This window comes from Pelophylax lessonae (assembly GCF_965119305.1).
Source record: "Pelophylax lessonae genome assembly, chromosome: 2".
NCBI classification, from domain to species: domain Eukaryota; kingdom Metazoa; phylum Chordata; class Amphibia; order Anura; family Ranidae; genus Pelophylax; species Pelophylax lessonae.
Window position 1 is genome coordinate 560,888,875 of NC_138769.1, and position 20,479 is coordinate 560,909,353.

The 20,479-nt window shown below is 47.5% G+C and overlaps 1 protein-coding gene across 2 annotated transcripts in view; it reads left to right on the plus strand.

The window, feature by feature from the left end:
- Window positions 1-20,479, plus strand: part of ANKRD52 (ankyrin repeat domain 52) — a 223,126-nt gene that overhangs the window by 102,273 nt on the left and 100,374 nt on the right. For both annotated transcript variants that reach the window (XM_082245880.1, XM_082245879.1), the window contains one exon: window positions 18,610-18,657. In XM_082245880.1, the coding sequence (XP_082102006.1) occupies window positions 18,610-18,657 (48 nt within the window). The remainder of the gene's footprint in view (window positions 1-18,609; window positions 18,658-20,479) is intronic.

A 20,479-nucleotide genomic window follows, 5' to 3' on the forward strand; every position in this document is an offset into this window, starting at 1 on the left:
CCCTTTGTGGGATCGCAGTCGGCGGCCCCTGATTGTCAGTTTTCCCGGGTGAGCTTAGTATATAGCGCCCTCCCCTGCCTCATCGGTCTCATCCGATCCTGACTCTTTCGGCTGCCGCGGACGTGAGTCACTCTACTGGGTCTGCGTCCACACACCGAGTGCTCAGAAAGTGAGGATGATTCCTCTGCTCCTGTAGCCATGCATGAAAAGGTCCTGGTGGATGCATTGATTGTGTCAGTGCGTGAAATTTTAAACATGGCGGAGATGCTGCGTCGGAGGCGTGGGTCACTACTGCCACCACAGGTCGTCTACAGTGGCAAGGGTGTTCCTACTTTGACAACATTTTCACAGAACAGTGGGGTTGTCCAAAACCCTTTCTTGTGGTCCCTAAGAGTTTTGTTATGCGGTATCCTTATGAGGATTCCCTGCTTAAAGTGGATGGTCCCACCTGTAGTGGACTCGCTGGTTTCCATGTTCAATAAAGCTACCTTAATTCCGGTTGAGGAGTCCCCGCCCTTTAACCACTTTACCGCCGGAGGATTTTGCTGTCTTCCGTCCAGGCCACTTTTTGCGATTCGGCGCTGTGCGACTTCAACTGACAATTGCGTGGTCGTGCAACGCCGTACCCAAACGAAATTTACGTCCTTTTTTTCCCACAAACAGAGCTTTCTTTTGGTGGTATTTGATCACCTGTGCGATTTTTATTTTTTGCGCTATAAACAAAAAAAGAGCGTTTTATTTTGAAAAAATAACAATATTTTTAACATTTTTTTTTATATGAAATTCCCCCCCAAAAAGATGTAAAAAACAATTTTTTAAAAAAATTTTGGCCAATTTGTTTTCTGCTACCTATGTTTGGTAAAAAAAATCGCAATACGCGTATTTTGATTGGTTTGCGCAAAAGTTATTGCGTTTACTAACAAAGGGAAAGATTTCTGTCATTTTTGGTGTTTTTTTTTAACGCGTAATGGCGGCGATCTGCGATTTTTTTTTTTTTTTTTTTTTTTTTTTTTTTTTTTTTTTTGCGGGACTGCGACATTGCGGCGGACAGATCGGACCCTTGACTGACATTTTTGACACTTTTGGGGGTACCAGTGACATTACTGCAGTAATCAGTGCTATATATATATATATATGCACTGTTACTGTAAAAATGATACTGGCAGGGAAGGGGTTAATTTTATTGGAGAGGGAGGGGTTAATGTATGCCTGGTGCTTACTGACGTGTGGGGGGGGGGAGGTGACTGAGTGAGTCATGGACAGATCGGATGTCCAGCTATGCTGAATAGTCCGATCTGTCACTCCCTGTCACTATGGAGATCCGCCCGCTTGTGTTTACACAGGCGGGCGGATCTCCACACTAGATCCCCCGGCGATCGGCTGCTCCTCCCCTGGCCCGACTCCCGCTGTGAATGAAAACAGCGGGAGCGAGCCTCCAGCGCCGCCCAGAAGGGGGAGTGTCTGACGACGACATACTACGTCGTCAAACGATAACGAGCCACTCTGCCGCAGTAATATTAGTGTGGGCGGAGGTAAAGTGGTTAAAGATCCAGTTGATTGGGGCGGGCTAGAGCCTCAGCTCTCCTATGTTTACTGTGGCTGGTTCAGCACTTAGGCCATTATTTTCTATTGCCCTGGGGTCTCAAACTCTAACCGAGTGGCCTAAACTTTTACGTCAGGACGTGAAGGAGAAACCACAAAACCCCCCCCGCCTTTGCGGAGCTGGCGGATCAGTTGGTTCAGGGGCTACAGTTTATCTGTGATGCTTCTTTGGATGCGGCTCCTTTGATTTCTAGGCTGACTGTATCAGAAGTGGTCCTTTTGGCATATTATCTGGCTGAAATGCTGGTCTGCGAAGAAGACTTCCTTGGGTGATGTCATTAAGGGTCTCACAGGGGGGGGGGGGGGGAGAGTACTCTTCTTCTGCAGGCTACCAAGGGCAAGGAGCCCTGTCGTAGACGTGGGCCATTCTTCTCGTCTCATGAGGTTTTTTTTTGTCAGGGTCTCAAGACAAGGGATCAAAGTCCTTCAGGGCCTCCACCGCAGGTTCCTAGAGGACCTGGTCTGGCAAGCCACGAGCAGGCTTTTCCAGACCTGTGGACAAGGCTTCCTCTGCATGAAGGGGCACCCTCACCTGTTTCGGGTTTCCAGATCCATGGACCTCCCTTGTACAGGACAAGTGGGTCGACCAAAAGTCTTTGGTCTGGCTAAGAGATCGAGTTTCGGTCTTATCCTATGGAAAGATTCTTCACCTCCAACCTGCACTTGTCCCCCAGATCACTTACGGGGTCTCTTTGGGGCAGTGCAAGACTTGTTACTTCAAGGGGTGAGTGTCCTGGTTCCAACTTCAGGTTGTTTTCAGAGGTTTTACTCAAACCTGTTTACAGTTCCCATAAAGGAAGGCAAGGTACGTCCAATTCTGGCCCTCAAGGCGCTAAACTGCATTGTGCGGGTACAGACGTCCTGAATGGAGTCCATTCGCACAGTAGTGGCATCCCTACATAAGGGGGATTTAATCGCTTCCATCAACCTCAAGGATGCCAAACTTCACATTCCAATATGTGACAGTCACCAGCTCTTCCTCTGCTTTGCCGTGGGTGAGAAGCATTATCAGTTTGTGGTGGTATGCTTTGGTCTCGCCTCTGCTTCTCGGGTCTTTGCAAAAGTGTTGGGCCCAATGCTAGCATTGTTGCGTCAGCTGGGGATCGTGGTACTGGGGTACCTGGACGATCGTCTTCTGCGAGCGGAGTCTGACTGCTCTGATGGACAACTTGGAGATTACTCTGCAAACTCTGAGGGAGGTTAGTTGGATTTTGATCCTTCAGAAGTCTGCTCTGGTTCCATCCACAAAACTGGACTATCTGGGTCGCATCAGCCAGAGTGTTTCTTCCACTGGAAAAACTTCAGAAATTGCAGGAGGAAATTCAGCTTCTGTTTTCCAGCAAGACAGTCATCCTTCAGGACTTGCATGCGGGTGCTGGGCCTGATGGTGTCTTATCTTCGAGGCGGTTCCGTTTGCACAGTTACACACGAGATCTCTGCAAAAAGATTCTGTTGAAACGGGACAAGAATACACAGTCTCTAGAGGTGGCTTCATTCTCCAGTACTTCGACAGGCAAAATCCTTTCTTCCCCCAGGACGGTTGTACAACCTGGTCGTGGCTTGAGTCGCAGTGTTCCTCTTGGCTGACAGCACCCACATTCTGGTGGAGAGGTGATCTGTCTGGAGCGGTGCCCACCCAGTTCCACGGTATGGTAAGTAGTTGCCCCACCCTCTCTCCCTTGAGGGTTTTGGGTTCCCCCTACTCCTCCCCAGCCCCTCTAGGGTCACTGTGGGTCTTCTTGGCTTGGTTCTTCACCACTTTGACAGGGCTGTTCTTTGCTTCCTTTATACTGGACAGTGGTCATCACGGATGCCAGCCTGTCCAGGTGGGGGAAGCGTTCTCTGCATAGATTTTGCTCAGGGGGTCTGGATTCTGGAGGAGTCCAGACTGCTGATCAATGAACTGGAACTTCGAGTGTTCAGACCTTGTCTGGATCTTTGGACAATTGTCTTAGGCGAATCCAATCAGACAATGCCACGGCTGTGGCCTATGTCAATCACCAAGGGGGGCACAAGAAGTGTCCTTGTGGCTCAGGAAGTATCCGGCATTCTAAGGTGGGCAGACCACTTATTTCCAGCCCTTTCAGCTGTACACATTCCAAGTAAGGTACAGAGGTATGTAGCACGGTCTCGGGATCCTCTAGCTGACGCCACAGTGGCTCCTTGGAGTCAGTATCGTCTGATTTACGTCTTCCCCTCCCTCTCAAACTTCTGCCAAGACTCCTGTGTAGACTCAAGGCAGTAGGGATTCCAGTCATTCTAGTGGCTCCAGACTGGCCTCACCAGTCTTGGTATGCCGATCTGGTACGGCTGGTCGCCGATGCTCCTTGGGCACTTCCTCTCAGGGAAGATCTGGTGTCCCACGGACCAATCTTCCATCCTATATTAAAAAAGGGTGTCTGAAGCTAAAAAAACTACATGCACCCGCCCGGCGCTCTCAATTCCAATATACATCTAAAACAATAAAGATATATATAAAATTGAAGATAAAATAGTGGTGTAGGAAATCAATAAATTCTTGTGTACCTCTGTACGTTAGCAGCCACTGTAAACAAAAAAACTCTATATACAAAAATGTGTCAATACAGATCACGGTATGTAGTAATGGTCCCAAATTTGCAACACATTCAGCAGCGCTTAATCATACTATTACTAGGATGAAATCATTCCATGACAAAATGTCCAAATAGCATGAAAATAATGCAAGTGTCCAGTCTTTAAAACAAGGAAAAAAACACTTTGTCAAGATGAAGGAAGCTTCTTGGTTCACACACACCCGTGCTCCTAAGCTCAGGATTAGTAGCCTTCACCACACCTTTAGTGCTCCCTTTAGGAATGGACACTCACCACATCTCCGTTTAACAGCCTGTATGCTTAAGCCGCATGAGCCCTTGCCCTCGGATATCGGTCGCCTCCAGCAACTCCAGACCACCTTTAGCCACCTCCTCCAATTCAGGGCAGGCACCGTATAACAGCCAGTTCAGAATGCAAGCAGACAACAGGGAACAGAGGATAGTGTAATCTTGCCAATGCTTTTATTTCATCTGAGGTTGAAGTCCACTTGACGAAACGCGTCAGGGCGCACGTACGTCGTTACCAGGGAGACCATGGCTGCTACCAGCTGGCGTTCCGGAACTCGCGCGGCGCCGCGAACTGTTACATTCATGTGGAAGGAGACGTCACAGCTCGCGGACGGTGAGCAGCGGTAAACCCGGTCTTTCAACCTTATATGCCTGTACAAGTTTTTTCAGATGTAAGCAGATTGATTGAGGGGTCTGGGGGAATTGTATGTTGAAATAAAAGCATTGGCAATATTACACTATCCTCTGTTCCCTGTTGTCTGCTTGCATTCGGATCTGGCTGTTATACGGTGCCTGCCCTGAATTGGTGGAGGTGGCTAAAGGTGGTCTGGAGTTGTTGGAGGCGACCGATATCCGGGGGCAAGGGCTCATGCGGCCCCCGCACGACTATATACTGCGGTGGCCAGCCCCGGCCAGGCAGAGTGACGTACCGGTACGTCACTTGCCTGTCGCTTCCTTGTGAGCCAATAGCAGGCGAGCGCACGCCTGCGGAGGCGCGCGCCCGCCGCGGCTCGTTCACAGGGAAGTTAGTGCATGTGACCGACGGACCCGATGTCCGCCGGTCACTCTCCGATCGTCGGTACAGAGGGAGAAAGTCAGGCGGCTGATGTAAACAAGCCGCCTGTCATTCTCCCCTGTGTAGAAACAGTGATCAGACGGTTCTACTATGTAGGACCGTTGATCACTGTTCCTACACTAGTAGCCACAGCCAATCACAGTAGAAAACACGCCCCGAGGGACACACTTAACCCCTCCCTCCCCAATAAAGTTAACCCCTTCCCTGCCAGTGTCATTTTGCAGTAACAGTGCATATGTATAGCACTGATTACTGCACTAATGTCACTGGTAACCCCAAAAGTGTCAAAAATGTCAGTCAAGGGTCCGATCTGTCCGCGCGCAATGTAGCAGTACCGCAAAAAAAATCGCAGATCGCCGCCATTACACGTTCAAAAAAAAAAAAAACACCAAAAATGACAGAAATCTTTCCCTTAGTTAGTAAACGCAATAACTTTTGCGCAAACCAATCAAAATACGCTTTTTGCGATTATTTATTTTTTTTTTTTTTTACCCAAACATATGTAGCAGAAAACAAATTGGCCAAAAATGTTAAATTTTGATTTTACATTTTTTTTGGGGGGGAATTTCATATAAAAAAAAAATGTGAAAAATATTGTTATTTTTGCAAAATGTACGCTCTTTTTTTGTTAGCACAAAAAGTAAAAATCGCACAGGTGATCATATACCACCAAAAGAAAGCTCTGTTTGTGGGGGAAAAAAAGGACGTCAAATTAGTTTAGGTACAGCGTCGCACGACCACGCAATTGTCAAATTCACGCAGTAAAAAATCGCAAAAAAAAACCCTGGTCGGAATGGGGGTAAAATCTTCCGGGGCTTAAGTGGTTAAGCATACAGGCTGTTATTAAAGTGAGATGTGGTGAGTGTCCATTCCTAAGGGGAGCACTAAAGGTGTGGTGAAGGCTACTAATCCTGAGCTTAGGAGCACGGTTGTGTGTGAACCAAGAAGCTTCCTTCATCTTGACAAAGTGTTTTTTTTCCTTGTTTTAAAGACTGGACACTTGCATTATTTTCATGCTATTTGGACATTTTATCATGGAATGATTTCATCCTAGTAATAGTATGATTAAGCGCTGCTGAATGTGTTGCAAATTTGGGACCATTACTACATACCGTGATCTGTATTGACACATATTTTTGTATATACAATCTTCCATCCTGCTTTAATGGCTTGGCTGTTGTAAGCCAGGTGCTAAAGGATAGAGGTTTGTCTGAATCTGTGATTCCTACGCTGTTGAAGGCTAGACAATCTACCTCTAGGAAGATCTACCATTGTACTTGGAAAGATGTACATTGCGTGGTGTGAGTCTCTTGGGGTTCTCCCTTGCTCCTTTTTAGTGACTTGTATCTTGGCTTTCCTCACAGGAGGTTGAGCAGCGCCTGCCCTTGAGTACTATCAAGGGCTAGGTTTCGGCCTTGGCTGTTTTCTTTTAATCCAGGGACACTTGGCTCCTCCAGTGTGGTCTCCATTGCCGCCTAGGGACCTCAATTTGCTTTTGTCAGTTCTCCAGAAACCTCCCTTCAAAAATATTTTCGGGAGGTTCCACTGCTTACGTTGTCTCAGAAGGTGGCCTTTTGGTGGTTATTACTGGTGGTTATTACTTCTACGCGCAGGGTGTCGGAGCTGGCGGCTTTGTCTTGTCCACCTTACCTATTGGTTCTTTGTCCCTGTCCATCGTTCCTTACAAAGGTCGTCTGATTTCCATTTGAATAAAGACATTGTGCTACCTTTTCTATGTCCCAGGCCTAAACATACTAAGGAAATTGCCTTGCATTCCCTGGATTTTGTTCGTGCCATCCGGGTCTACCTGGCAGCTATGAAGTCTTTTAGGAGGTCCGACTCACTATTTGTACTCACAAATTTACCTTGTAAAGGGTTGGCTGTTTCAGCTGCGACAATTTACAGTTGAATCAGACAGACCGTGATTCAGGCCTATTCAATTGGGGGTCAGGTTCCTCCTTTTACCTGTTAAGGCGCACTCTACTCGGCCTAGGAGGCACTCAACGTCCTTCCGTCATCAGGCATCAGTGATTTCAGGTTTGCAAGGCGTCCACCTGGTTGTCTGTGCTCACTTTCTCAACGTTTTATAAAGTGGTTGTATTGTTATCTGTGGATGCTTCTTTAGGCTGCAAGGTTTTTCAGCCTGCTGTTTAGAGGACCTGGTCCTCTGAGGGTGTATTGTTTTCAGATAAGCTCCATGTTAACCTGGTTGGCTATGGTTAGCCTTGGGAATTTTTTTCTGCTTTTTTTTTTTTTTTCCCCCCATCCCTCATGTTTAACACTGCTTTGGGATGTCCTATTGGATAAGAAGAATCAGGAGCTGTGTCCGTCAATAAACTCAGAGAAAAGGATTTTACGGTAAGACAAAAATCCAATTTTTTTTACTTGCAGTAAAATCCATTTTCTTTTTCGTTCATTGACGTACAGAATCTTCTTGACCATTGGGTTATGCTGCCCCCTACAGGAGTAACACACTAAGCAGGTAAAAACATTACCGCGCCTATGCAAGCCGGGTGCTGTAGGATAGAGCCTTTTCTTAATTGGTGATTCCTATGCTGATATAGGCTAGCATATCTACCTCTGGGAAGATCCACTATTGTACTTAGAAGGGTACATTGCATAGTGTGAGTCTCTTTTGGTTCTTCCTCATTACCTATCGGTAGCTCAGATTTTTTTTTTTTTTTTTTTGCTTTTCTCTTAGCGTTTGGCCTTGAGTATCATCAAGGGCCAGGTTTCTGCCTTGGCGTTTTTCCTTCAACCTTCTTTGTCCACATTTTATGTGGTGCAACCTTTTGTTAGGAAGTTCGACAATTGGTTCCTCCAGTGCAGTCTCTATTGCTGCTAAGGGACCTCAATTTGGTGCTGTTTTTTTTATTTTCAGACACCACTCTTTAAAAATTTTCAGGAGGTTCTTCTGCCTACATTGTCACAAAAAGTGTCCCTTCCTTGCTGGCTAATAATTATGTGCGCAGGATATCGAAACTGGCGACGTTGTCTTGTCATTCACCCTATCTGGTGGTTCAGAGTTAAGGTGGTTCTTCGCACCTGTCTGTCGTCCCTTCCAAAGGTCGTCTCTGATTTTCATCTGAATGATGACCTTGTGTTTGCTACTTTGTGTTCCAGACCTGAACTTGCCATGCATTTCCTGGATGTGGTTTGGGCACCTAAAGTGTACCGGGCAGCTTGGAGTCTTTTGAGAAGTCAGTCTCAGATTTCCAGATAAGTAGGACAGACAGCGGTGCAAGCTTATTCAATCAAGGGTCAGGTTCCTCCTTTCCCTGTTAGGCACATTCTCACTTAGTGCCTCTTGGGCCTTCCGCCATCAGGTGCCAGTGATGCAGGTTGGCAAGGCAGCCACCTGGTCGTCTGTGCACACTTTCACAAAGTTTTATAAAGTGGTTGTGTTTGCATCTGTTGATGCTTCTTTTGGCCGCAAGTTTTTGCTGGCTACGGTTTAGAGGACCTGGTCCTCTTTGAGGGTGTATTGTTGTTTTCAGGTGAGTTCCAGTTGCTGGTTGAGCTCAATGTTACCTGCTTGGCTAAGTTTTTAGCCTTTTGGGAGTTTACTCTCCTGTGTTTTTCCCACCCCTCATGTTTGACACTGCTTTGGGGTGTCCCAATGGTCAAACATGATTATGGAGCTGTGTCGGTCAATGAACGAAAGAGAAAATTGGATTTTTGTCTTACCGAAAAAAAACCTTTTCTCTGATGTTCATTGACGGACACCGCACCCATCCCTCTATCGAATTGGATTATATTTCTTCTGACACTGCAACAAAAGTAAGTGCCTATAGCAGAGAGTAGGATTATATCCCCTGGGACTGCCCCATAGGCGTGGGGAATTTTTTTCCTGCCTTGTGTCCTACTCCTGTAGGTGGTAGCATAACCCAATGGTCAAGAAGATTCTGGAGCTGTGTCCATCAATGAACATCAGAGAAAAGGATTTTATGGTAAGACAAAAAATCCAATTTTTTACAGGGGTGTGTCGATTTTTTTATTATGGGTGCACCGATCCGACTTTTCTAGTCCCGATACCGGTGCCTGGCTTTTTGTTTCTACCAAAACCGATCCGGAACTATTGTTTTGTTATAACAATTGTGCATTTATTTTAAAATCTAAAATATATGTAATCAAACTCAAAATTAAAAAGAATAAAATGTAGCCACAAGAAAAAAAAAACTGTTTTATCGCTTGAACATACAATAGCAATCAAACAGTAAACATGTAAAAAATATAAAGTGCAAAATCCTGCAAACAGGAATTTAAAATGCAACATAGCAGCTGAACCAGAGAAATTCTCAGTGAGAATAAAATAAAAAGTTGGTCGAACAACAACTTGATCACACATCCAAATAGCATTGTAATTTGTAACATGTAGTCCTGTGTCACACCACCATCACAATTTGATTATGGCGTGTGACAGTGACACTGGACTACCTGTTTACATTACAATGACACACACGTGAGGCTGATGAATGACGTACCGTATTTTTCGCTCCATAAGACACACCTGACCATAAAAGGTACCTAGTTTTTAGAGGAGGAAAACAAAAAAAATAAAAATATTCTGACTCAAATTTATATATATATATATATATATATATATATATATATAGATAGATAGATAGATAGATAGATAGATAGATAGATAGATAGATAGATAGATAGATAGATAGATAGATAGATAGATCAACCGATTATATAGAGGGCCGATATGTATGTATATGTGTGTGTGTGTGTATATATGTATTTATGTGTGTGTGTGTGTGTATATGTATAATATATATATATATATATAGATCAACTGATATATCGAGGGCCGATGTGGACTTTTCCTGATATATCGCAATCGGCTTTTGATTTGGAGATATTGCCGATATTTCGGGAAAGTGCATGTACCGGGGTGATACCTGCAGCTAGAGGCATCACCCCGGTACCGGTGTCCATAGCCGACGGTCGGCTGTCTTGTAATGACAACAGATGCGGCTATGAAACCGCTCAGCTGTCATTCCAAGGAGCGGGAAGGGATGTCTATTTTGGCAGTATCGAGGCCGATATCCGATCCTAATATCGGATCGGTGCACCGCTATTTTTTATATCCACTGTATATACAGGTGCATCTCATAAAACTAGAATATCATCAAAAAGTTTATTTCAGTAATTCAAATGAAAAAGTGAAGCTTGTTTATTTTCTATTGGTGCGTTACACACTGAGTGATCTGTTTCAAGCATTTCCTTTTTAATTTTGATGATTATGGCTTACAGCTAGTGAAAACACAAAATTCAGTGTCTCAGAAAATGAGAATATTACAGAAGACTAAAAAAAAGTATTTTTTAACATAGAAATGTTGGCTTACTGAAAAGTATGCCCATGTGCTGTATAGTATGCACTCAGTACTTGGTCAGTGCTCCTTTTGCATGGATTACTTCATCAATGTGGTGTGGCATAGAGGTGATCAGCCAGTGGCACTTCTGAGGTGTTTTCTCTTACGTCCTCCGACAGTCGCCGCCTCTTCATATTCGTCACATATGGGGTATTAGACTTTGCTCCGAAGGAGTAGCTAGGCAACAGAATATGTTAACATTAAAGCTTTTAACATATCCCACCCTCAAGGGGTGGTCCCCTCAGTCAATACCCTCCTACTTCCTGCAACCATATCTCAGTTTTAATGTCTAGCTTGTCAGGAGTGGCTGGCTCTCTCTGTGCTGGGGCTTTGTGCCCCAGACTCTTTCTTCTTTTTTTATTTTTTGTTTGAGTTTTCTCTCTACCTTTACTTAGCTGTTCTTTTTGTCAGCATTAGTTAGTTCTTCGGATGAAGAGGATCATGCGGGCTGGGTCTCGGGCTGATCCCCCTGGTCGCAGGTCGTGGGTCAGTGGCTTCCCAGCCTGCCATCGAGCGTTCAGCCAGGTAACGCTCCTGGCACAGTGAACGACCCATCCCTGTTCGGTGCAGGGATGATTGGTGAGGTGGCTACCTCACTGGACGCTGTGCGGTTTCTTAACCCCCATTCTGTGCGTCTTGTATGCGACTCTCCCTGCCTCATGTGCAGCGGCTTGTTCGCCTGTGCGGGTCCCCCACGCCAATGTGAGGTAAGTGTATTTATGTGGGGAACTGTCTGTCTGGGGGGGTGTCAGTCTGGGACTGTGTAACCTGCCTCTATTCACACTGTTTGTCTCCCTATCTCTCGGCTGCATGCTGTGGGCTGCAAGGGGGGGGGGGGGGGAGCTGTGTGACACTGTGTGTGTGTCAGCCTTGTCAGTGTGAGAAGCTGTGTGCTGTGGGGCATGTTTTGTGGCATGTTTGGGCATTATACAGCGATCGCTGCGGCGATCTGACATGTTTTTTTATATACAGACATGTGTGCATTACTGTACTGTGGAGCGGCGGTTTCGGCGCCAAACGGCGCCATTTTGCCTACACTCGCTCCGGCCGCATGTTCTACATGCATGGCGGCCATTTTCTTGTAGCCTCCCATAGGCTTTCATAGAGCGCCCTGGCAGCATCACTTCCTCTTCTCCAGGAACACCGATCGAGGCAGCAGCAGCGGCGAGGGTCTCCTCAGGTTATATCCTTCCTATCCATTGCCTGTGTCAGTTTTATTGTCCCTGTGGGGGTCTCATTGTGCTTGTGTGTGGTGCGGTGGGCTGCGCTCGCCGTGCTTGTTAAAGGGGCAGTTAACCCTTTATTATCCGGCATTTGTTATAGGGGCAATGGATTCTCAGGAGGGCAAATTTCCTACCGCCTTGGTGGAAAGCCAGGGGACCGCTGTTTCCCCTCCAGGGGGGGATTTAGCCACTATTGTGGCTGGCCTTGCTGCTCAGGTGCAGATGCTGGTGGCTGCTCAATCTACTAAAAGACCCAGAGTTGCTCTTTCCTCTGATTCTGAGGGTGAAGGTGATGGGGTTGTTATGGCGGGGGCCTCCTTATCGGGGTCCCGCTCCTCCCTGGATCTAGTGGGGTCCGAGGTGGAGGCTGAAGTTGAAGGGGTTGATAATTCTCCCCCTGGCTCGCCTGAAGAGCTTGCAATCATGGATGAATTGATTGCTTCCATAAAACAAACGCTGCGTTTGCAGGATGAAGTGTGTCCCCCCGCTGCCTTGGCGGCTTATGGGACGCAGAGAAAACGCAGGACGCCGCAGGTTTTTCCCTGCAATGATGATTTTCAGCGCGCTGTTAAGGAACAATGGCGCAATCTACGCAAACCTTTTGCTGTACCAAGTAGGTTCAAGCTGCGTTATCCTTTCTCGCCTTCCACTGATGAAAGGTGGTGTGTGCCACCCCCAGTGGATCACGCAATTGCGGTTTTAAACAAATCCACTGCGATTCCTGCAGAGGATTCCCCTGTGTTCCGTGATGCCACGGATAGGAGATTGGAGTCTCTTGCCCGTCATACTTATTCTGTTACGGGTTCTATGCTTAAGGCTCTGTTTGCCTCTCTCATGGCGGCCCAGGCGGTCGCAAGTTGGACGCAGATGCTTAGGCGCGTCCTAGTGGCCGATTCGGCCTCGCCGGCGACCCTGGATATGGTGGATCAAATCCACCAGGGTGTCATGTATCTGTGTGATGCGGACTTGGACCTAGTCCCGTTGGCTGCGCGTGTGCACAGCGTGGCGGTGTTGTCTCGCCGCCTGGTTTGGTTGAAATGTTGGTCGGTGGACCAGTCTTCACGTAAGACCTTAGCCAATCTGCCTTATGATGGGTCTCGCCTTTTTGGGGAGTCCTTGGATGTGTTGATTAAGGGGATCACCGGAGGTAAGAGCACTCTCTTGCCCCATTTCCCCAAGGCTAAGGGGGCTTCTGGGAAGAAGAAGCATTCTAATTTTCGGCCCCCTCAGGGGTCCTTTCGTGCCTTTCGGTCGCACTACAAGGGCAAACCGTTCAAAGGTCAAGGCTCTCAGAAGAAGTCCGGTCAATCCGGATCCGCAGCCCATAACAGTGCGGCCTGAAGGGGCGCCCTCACCCAGTTTTGGGGTGGGGGGACGCTTGCTCGGTTTTCTTCAGCCCTGGTTGGCCCGCGTGCGGGACAGATGGGTTCAGGAGATCGTTCGATCTGGTTACAAGATCGAGTTTCTCTCTCGGCCGGAGAGCAGATTTTTTCCCTCAAATCTTCAACTGTCTCCAGAGCGTTTACGGGACCTGCACCTGGCAGTGCGGGACCTGAGGGCTCAGGGAGTGGTAGTTCCGGTGCCTCATCGGGACAGATTTCGGGGGTTTTATTCCAATCTGTTCACCGTGCCCAGAAAGGAGGGCAAGGTTCGTCCAATTCTGGACTTGAAGGCTCTGAACCGCTCTGTGCGGGTTCGCAAGTTCCGCATGGAATCCCTGCGGTCGGTGGTGGCTGCCCTGGTTCCGGGGGAATTCATGGCCTCCATCGATTTGAAGGATGCGTATCTTCACATCCCCATTTTCGAGGGTCACCAGAGGTTCCTTCGATTTGCCATTGCGGAGGATCACTACCAGTTCATGGCGTTGCCTTTTGGTCTCTCCTCGGCTCCGCGGGTCTTCACCAAGGTGCTTGCACCGGTTCTGGCATTATTGAGGGCCCAGGGCATTTCTGTCCTGGGGTATCTGGACGACATTCTGGTTCGGTCTGCGACCAGCCAGGGTCTGGAGAAGGACCTGTCTGTCACGATGCAAACTCTGCAGGAGTTTGGTTGGACGATAAATTTTCCAAAGTCGACACTGAGTCCGTCGGTTCGTCTTCCCTACCTGGGAATGATTCTGGACTCGGTGCAGGCGAAGGTCTTCCTGCCGGAAGACAAACTCAGAACTCTTCAGGAGGAAGTCAGGTCCCTCAGGGACGTTCCGCACTCGTCTCTGCGGACGTGCATGAGATATCTGGGATTGATGGTCTCGGCCTTCGAGGCGATTCCCTTCGCCCAGTTTCACACGCGGGGTCTCCAAGCGGAGATCCTGTCCATGTGGGACGGGCGACCTCAATCTCTGGATCTTCAAATATCGTTGAGTCATCGCACCAGAAGAGACCTTCTGTGGTGGCTCCAGTCCCCGATGGTGTCCGGGGGCAAGTCGTTTCGTCCTATCTCGTGGACGGTGATCACCACGGATGCCAGCCTGTCGGGCTGGGGTGGTGTTCTGGGCGTTCTGTCCGCCCAGGGAACTTGGTCGGAGGGGGAGTCTTCCCTTCCGATCAACATTCTGGAATTGCGTGCGATAAATCTCTGTCTTCATCGCTGGACGGACCGGCTGCAGGGCTGCCCGGTTTCGGGTGCAGACGGACAATGCCACGGCGGTGGCCTACATCAACCACCAAGGGGGCACCAGGAGTGCCCGAGCGGCTCGAGAAGTGGCCGACATTCTGTCTTGGGCCGAGACTCATGTCCCGGCGATAACGGCGGTTCACATTCCGGGGGTGGAGAACTGGCAGGCGGACTATCTGAGTCGCCAGACCCTGGATCAGGGGGAATGGTCTCTCCACCCGGCTGTCTTCCAGATGTTGTGCGCGAAGTGGGGTCTTCCAGATGTGGACCTGTTCGCGTCTCGTCTCAACAACAAGGTGAGAAGGTTCGTGGCAAGGACGCGCGACCCTCGGGCAGACGCGTCGGACGCGTTAGTGGCCCCGTGGCATCAGTACAGGCTGATGTACGCGTTTCCACCGATTCAGTTGCTGTCCAGGTTCCTTCGCAGGTTACACTCGGAACGCAGCACGGTGATTCTTGTGGCACCGGACTGGCCTCGCCGGTCCTGGTACGCAGACCTCGTGAATCTGGCGGTCGACGCCCCGTGGCGTCTGCCTTTTCGAGACGATCTCCTGTCTCAAGGACCGATTTACCATCCTGCTTTACAGTCGCTGGCTTTGACGGCCTGGCTGTTGAGACCGAGGTCCTGAAGGAGAAGGGTCTCTCCCCAGAGGTCGTTCATACTTTGATCAATGCGAGGAAGTCTTCCTCGGGGAAGGTTTATTACCGTACTTGGAAGGCCTATTTTGCCTGGTGTGAGTCCAGGGGGTTTTCACCCCGCACGTACTCGGTTTCCCGAGTGCTGTCCTTCCTTCAAACGGGTGTCGATCAGCGTTTGGCGCTGGCTACGATAAAGGGTCAGGTGTCTGCGCTGGCCGTTCTGTTTCAACGTCCCGTGGCTTCCAACTCCTTGGTTGGCACTTTAGTTCAGGGTGTGCGGCATCTGGTTCCTCCTAGGAGGGATCCTTTGCCCCCTTGGGACTTGAATCTCGTTCTGTCTATGTTGCAACGTGCTCCTTTTGAACAGATCAGGGAGATCTCGTTGTCTATGTTGTCCAAAAAGGTCGCCTTTTTGGTGGCGATCACTTCGGCTCGCAGAGTGTCGGAGCTGGCAGCTTTGTCCTGCAAGTCTCCGTATCTGGTTGTTCATTTGGATAAGGTAGTCTTGCGACCTAATCCTTCTTTTCTTCCGAAACGAGTTTCGGAATTCCATCTTAATGAGGATATTGTCTTGCCTTCGCTGTGCGCGAAGCCTAAACATCCAAAGGAGGTGAGATTACATTCTCTGGATGTTGTTCGGGCGATAAGGGTTTACCTTAAATCGACTGAGTCTTTTCGAAAGACGGACTCCTTGTTTGTTCTTCCAGAGGGTCCTCGGAAGGGCATGGCGGCGTTGGCCTCTACCATCGCCAAATGGATCAGGCAGACCATTGAACAGGCCTATGCCTTGCAGGGGAAGGTTCCCCCTGTGCCTGTGAAGGCGCACTCTACTAGATCTCTGAGTACGTCTTGGGCCTGTCGTCATGGGGCTTCTGTAGCCCAGGTGTGTAAGGCGGCGACTTGGTCGACCGTGCACACTTTCACAAAATTCTACAAAGTAGATGTTCAGGCATCGGCGGATGCTTCCTTTGGCCGCAAGGTTCTTAGTGCGGCAATTCCCTAGGGTCCCTTGTTGGGGACCTCTGGCTGTTGGGATAAGTTTTTTATCCCCTGGTTATTTGTCTTTTCCTGGGTTGTTGCTCCTGTTGAGCACTTGTTTTTCCTGTTGCCCAGCTGGTTTCCTTCCTTTGGTAAGGTTCCTTTCTTTGATGCGGAGACTGCGTTGCCTTTTCGGCGCGGATGCGTTTCCCACCCCTCATGTTTGCACTGCTTTGGGACGTCCCCATATGTGACGAATATGAAGAGGCGGCGACTGTCGGAGGACGTAAGAGAAAACGGAATTTTTGTAAAATCTTACCTGTAAAATTCCTTTCTCTGAGTCCTCCGACAGTCGCCGCCCCCGCCCCTCTTTTGGGGTTTGGTTGTATACTCTACTGCTATTCCACTAAAACTGAGATATGGTTGCAGGAAGTAGGAGGGTATTGACTGAGGGGACCACCCCTTGAGGGTGGGATATGTTAAAAGCTTTAATGTTAACATATTCTGTTGCCTAGCTACTCCTTCGGAGCAAAGTCTAATACCCCATATGTGATGAATATGAAGAGGCGGCGACTGTCGGAGGACTCAGAGAAAGGAATTTTACAGAAATTCCGTTATTTTCAGCTCATCTGCATTGTTGAGTCTGTTGTCTCTCACCTAAAACCCCCCAGATTCTGTATGGGGGGTTAGGTCAGGCGAGTTTGCTGGCCAATAACGCACAGCGATACCATGATCAATAAACCAGGTATTGGTACTTTTGGCAGTGTGGGCAGGTGCCAATCCTGCTGGAAAATTAAATCAGCATCTCCATAAAGCTGGTCGGCAGAGGGAAGCATGAAGTGCTCTAGAATTCCCTGGTAGAGGGCTGTGCTAACTTTGGACTTGATAAAACAGTGGGGCAACACCAGCAGATGATATGGCTCCCCAAATCATCATAGACACTGGAAAATTTTGCAATTCATTTGGAAATCAAGGTCCCAGAGTCTGGAATAAAAGTGGAGAGGCACAGTATCCAAGTTGCATGAGGTCCAGTGTGAAGTTTCCATAGTCAGTGATGATTTGGGGAGCCATGTCATCTGCTGTCCACTGTGTTTTATCTAGTTCAAAGCCAGCGCAGCCCTCTACCAGTAAATTCTAGAGCGCTTCATGCTTCCCCCTGCTTTATGGAGATTCTGATTTCATTTTCTAGCAGGACTTGGCACCTGCCCACACTGCCAAAAGTACCAATTCCTGGTTTAATGATCATGGTATCACTGTGCTTGATTGGCCAGTAAACTCGCCTGACCTAAACCCCATCGAGAATCTACGGGGTATTATCAAGAGGAAGATGAGCTATGCCAGACCCAACAATACAGCTGAGCTGAAAGCCACTATCAAAGAAATCTGGGCTTCCATAACACCTCAGCAGTGTCACTGGCTAATCGCCTCTGTCACGCCACATCGATGCAGTAATTCATGCAAAGCGAGCGCCGACCAAGTGTTGAGTACATACTATACTGTACATGGACATACTTTTCAGTAAACCAACATTTTTGTATTAAAAAATCCTTTTTTTAATGGTCTTCTGTAATATTCTAATTTTACTGAGATGAGCAGAGGCATCACAAAGAAGAGCAGAGCTGCACAGAGAGAACAAGGCAAGGTATCATGGGATTGAAGAAGTACTACAGAGGAGAATCTTATCTGTACTGATTGAGAGAGGTACCTAATAAGGGTAATCTAAAAGCAGCATTTGAAATACTTGCAACTGGCAGTAGCAGCTTTGCAGGGACTAAAGATAAAAAAAAAAAAAAAAAAAAAAAGGGTTTTTTTTTTTTTTTTTTTTAAATCTGCACAGTACTTTTTTTTTTTTTTTATTAATATGGGCTCCCCTTAACTGGAACATAGGACGTTTTTTAAGGTAAACTAACCCTTTGACACAGCTGTGTTTGTTTGTTTTTCTGAGTCCCTTGTAACCTTTATTACCTGGTGATCTGTCGGCCACTAAGTCCATTTTTCAGACCAAGCTGTCCAGCAGTGGCAGTTAAGCTACGAGAGGGGTTCTTACAATGCTCTAATTTAATTCATCTAGGTAAACTGTTATCACAAAAGGAAAAACATTTTTGCTGTAACTGCTTAATAAACGTTTGTTTGGCTTCATGTTATTTATATAAGGGTGGCTACGTTGCTTCTCCAGATACAATGGAGTGAATGTAGCCACGCTAAGACAGGAGGCGTGGTATTGGCCAGTTACCAGATTAAACTAAAGGAATAAAGGCTTGGAAAAAGCAGTGTTTGGCAAGCCGCAGTATATTTTTGTTTTTGTGTTTGGTTATTCTTTGAATCTGAATATGGTGTAAAAGCTCATTTTGAGTGTAAATTTCTCTGTGATGGCCCAGCAATGTGTGGATCTTTTCCTCGTTGCTGAAAAATGTTCACTGCTCACTCTGTAGGTTGTATTTTATTTTTGATGTATACTGAGACTATGTGTTTCATCTTAAAACTCTATAGCATGTCACTTTTTGTTTTTGTAGGGTTTCTAATACGGTTTCTAAGGCCTCAACCCAGTCAGAACAGTCCAGGTAACATTAACTCTTACACTGTATTTATTAGCATTACATTGGGCAGACCCTTGTACCATCTAGTTGATAATAGGTCTAAAGATGGGTGTACAATCGAATTGGATAGGGTATGATCAGCCTACGTGAAAAGGGCCTTGTTTTTACACTATCTAGATTCATTTCAGTCTGCTTTTCATCCTGACATGTGGGTAAAGGCCAGCAATGAAATACTAGTTTTCTTTTCTTCATAGAAGAGGGGACAGTTCACCCCGGCCCATTTACTCTCTGCTCGCCCCCATTTTTTCCACTTATTAGGCCTTTTGTACACTGCTGCCTGAAAACGTTCAGTTTTTAGGCATTCAGCCTTTTTTCTTTTTAACTAATCTAAATGCACCCCATTTTTTTTCCAATGTGACTGTACAGGAGTTGTCAGCATTTCCTAAGCTTCATGTTTGGTTGCTTCCACGGATAGAGCAGGAGGGCATTCTTTTCTATCTGGTGGCCTCAGATTGGCCATGCAGGGCTTGGTTCACCAATCTCGTTCAGCTGGTTGCAGACTTAACTTTGTATCTTCCAATCTGCCTGGATCACCTATCTCTAGGTCAGATTTTCCACCCTGTTTACAGTCGCTGGCTTTAAAGATTTGGCTGTTTAGAGCCAAAGTGCTGAAGGGCTAGGCCTTCTCCCCAGCTGTTATTTCAGTGCTTAGGGCTTGGACACCTACTTTTCAATTAATCTATTCTCTTAAAGGATAAGTTCACCTTTGGTAACATGTTGCATGTTCCACACATTTTTAAGGTGGAACGTGTAACATGTCCCCAATGCTGCAGTTGCTGCCCAATTTCCCTCTCCTCCCTGTTACTGCAGTACAGGGAGAAGTTCCCCGTACTAGCTGTCAGTTTTTGAAATCAGGACGGCCACGTCATTCATACACAGAGCCTTGTGTATGAATGAACTACAAGTCCATCCTTTACGGTGTCAGCTTGTTGTTCTCAAACTACCACAGCGCTGTGGAGTAACGGCCATGGTAGTTAATTGATTCTTCCAGTCCCTGAGCTTCCTATTAATCTATATGGGCAACCATTTTTGTGTAGCTTGTGTTATGCAGAGCAGCGTGACCTTTCTTCAGGTGACATTACTTCCTGTGCATTTGTTTCCTGCTGCTGACTGAGGTCACTTCCTGTCTTTCTCTCCATGCTGCTGGAGCGATCAGGAGGAAGCTTTGTCTGAGGTGGTACAGAACTTTGGGGTCCCTGCAGACATATCCTTGCACGTTCTGCTGTCAGTTTGGTTTAAAGGGTTTCCCTGCAGACCACTGTTTTTGGTGGTGGCTGCCGCGATTGGCGCTCTTAAAGCGACGGTACTCCGTTTTTTCAAATTGCACTATGGAGTCCCAAACTGTGTTATCACCCTCAGACCCACTCTGTGCGACTCCTGGACAGTCCGGATTGCAGTCGCTGGCTGCGATTTCAGCAGCTCTTGTAAGCCTGGCATCTAAAGTTGATTTAGTCATGAAAAAGGTTGATAGCCGTAAACGGCTGCTGCCTTCTCCATCAATGGAGGTGTCATCTGATTCAGAGGCTGAAGTGGTTGCCCCAGACGCTCCCCTACCTGAGGGGTAGTTGTCGTCGCGCTCAGATGGTGAAGAGGTCTTGTCGTCTTCAGCTGCAGCGCGGAAACGTGTTTTCGTGGAAGCCCTGATTATTTCAGTACAGGATACCTTAAAATTGGCTGAGGAGCACACGCCGGCAGGAACGCAGGTGGCTTTCGACTCCCAGAAGTCTCAGAAAGCTGGCAAGGTTTTCCCTTGTCACGACACTTTTCGCGATATTTTGAATGACCA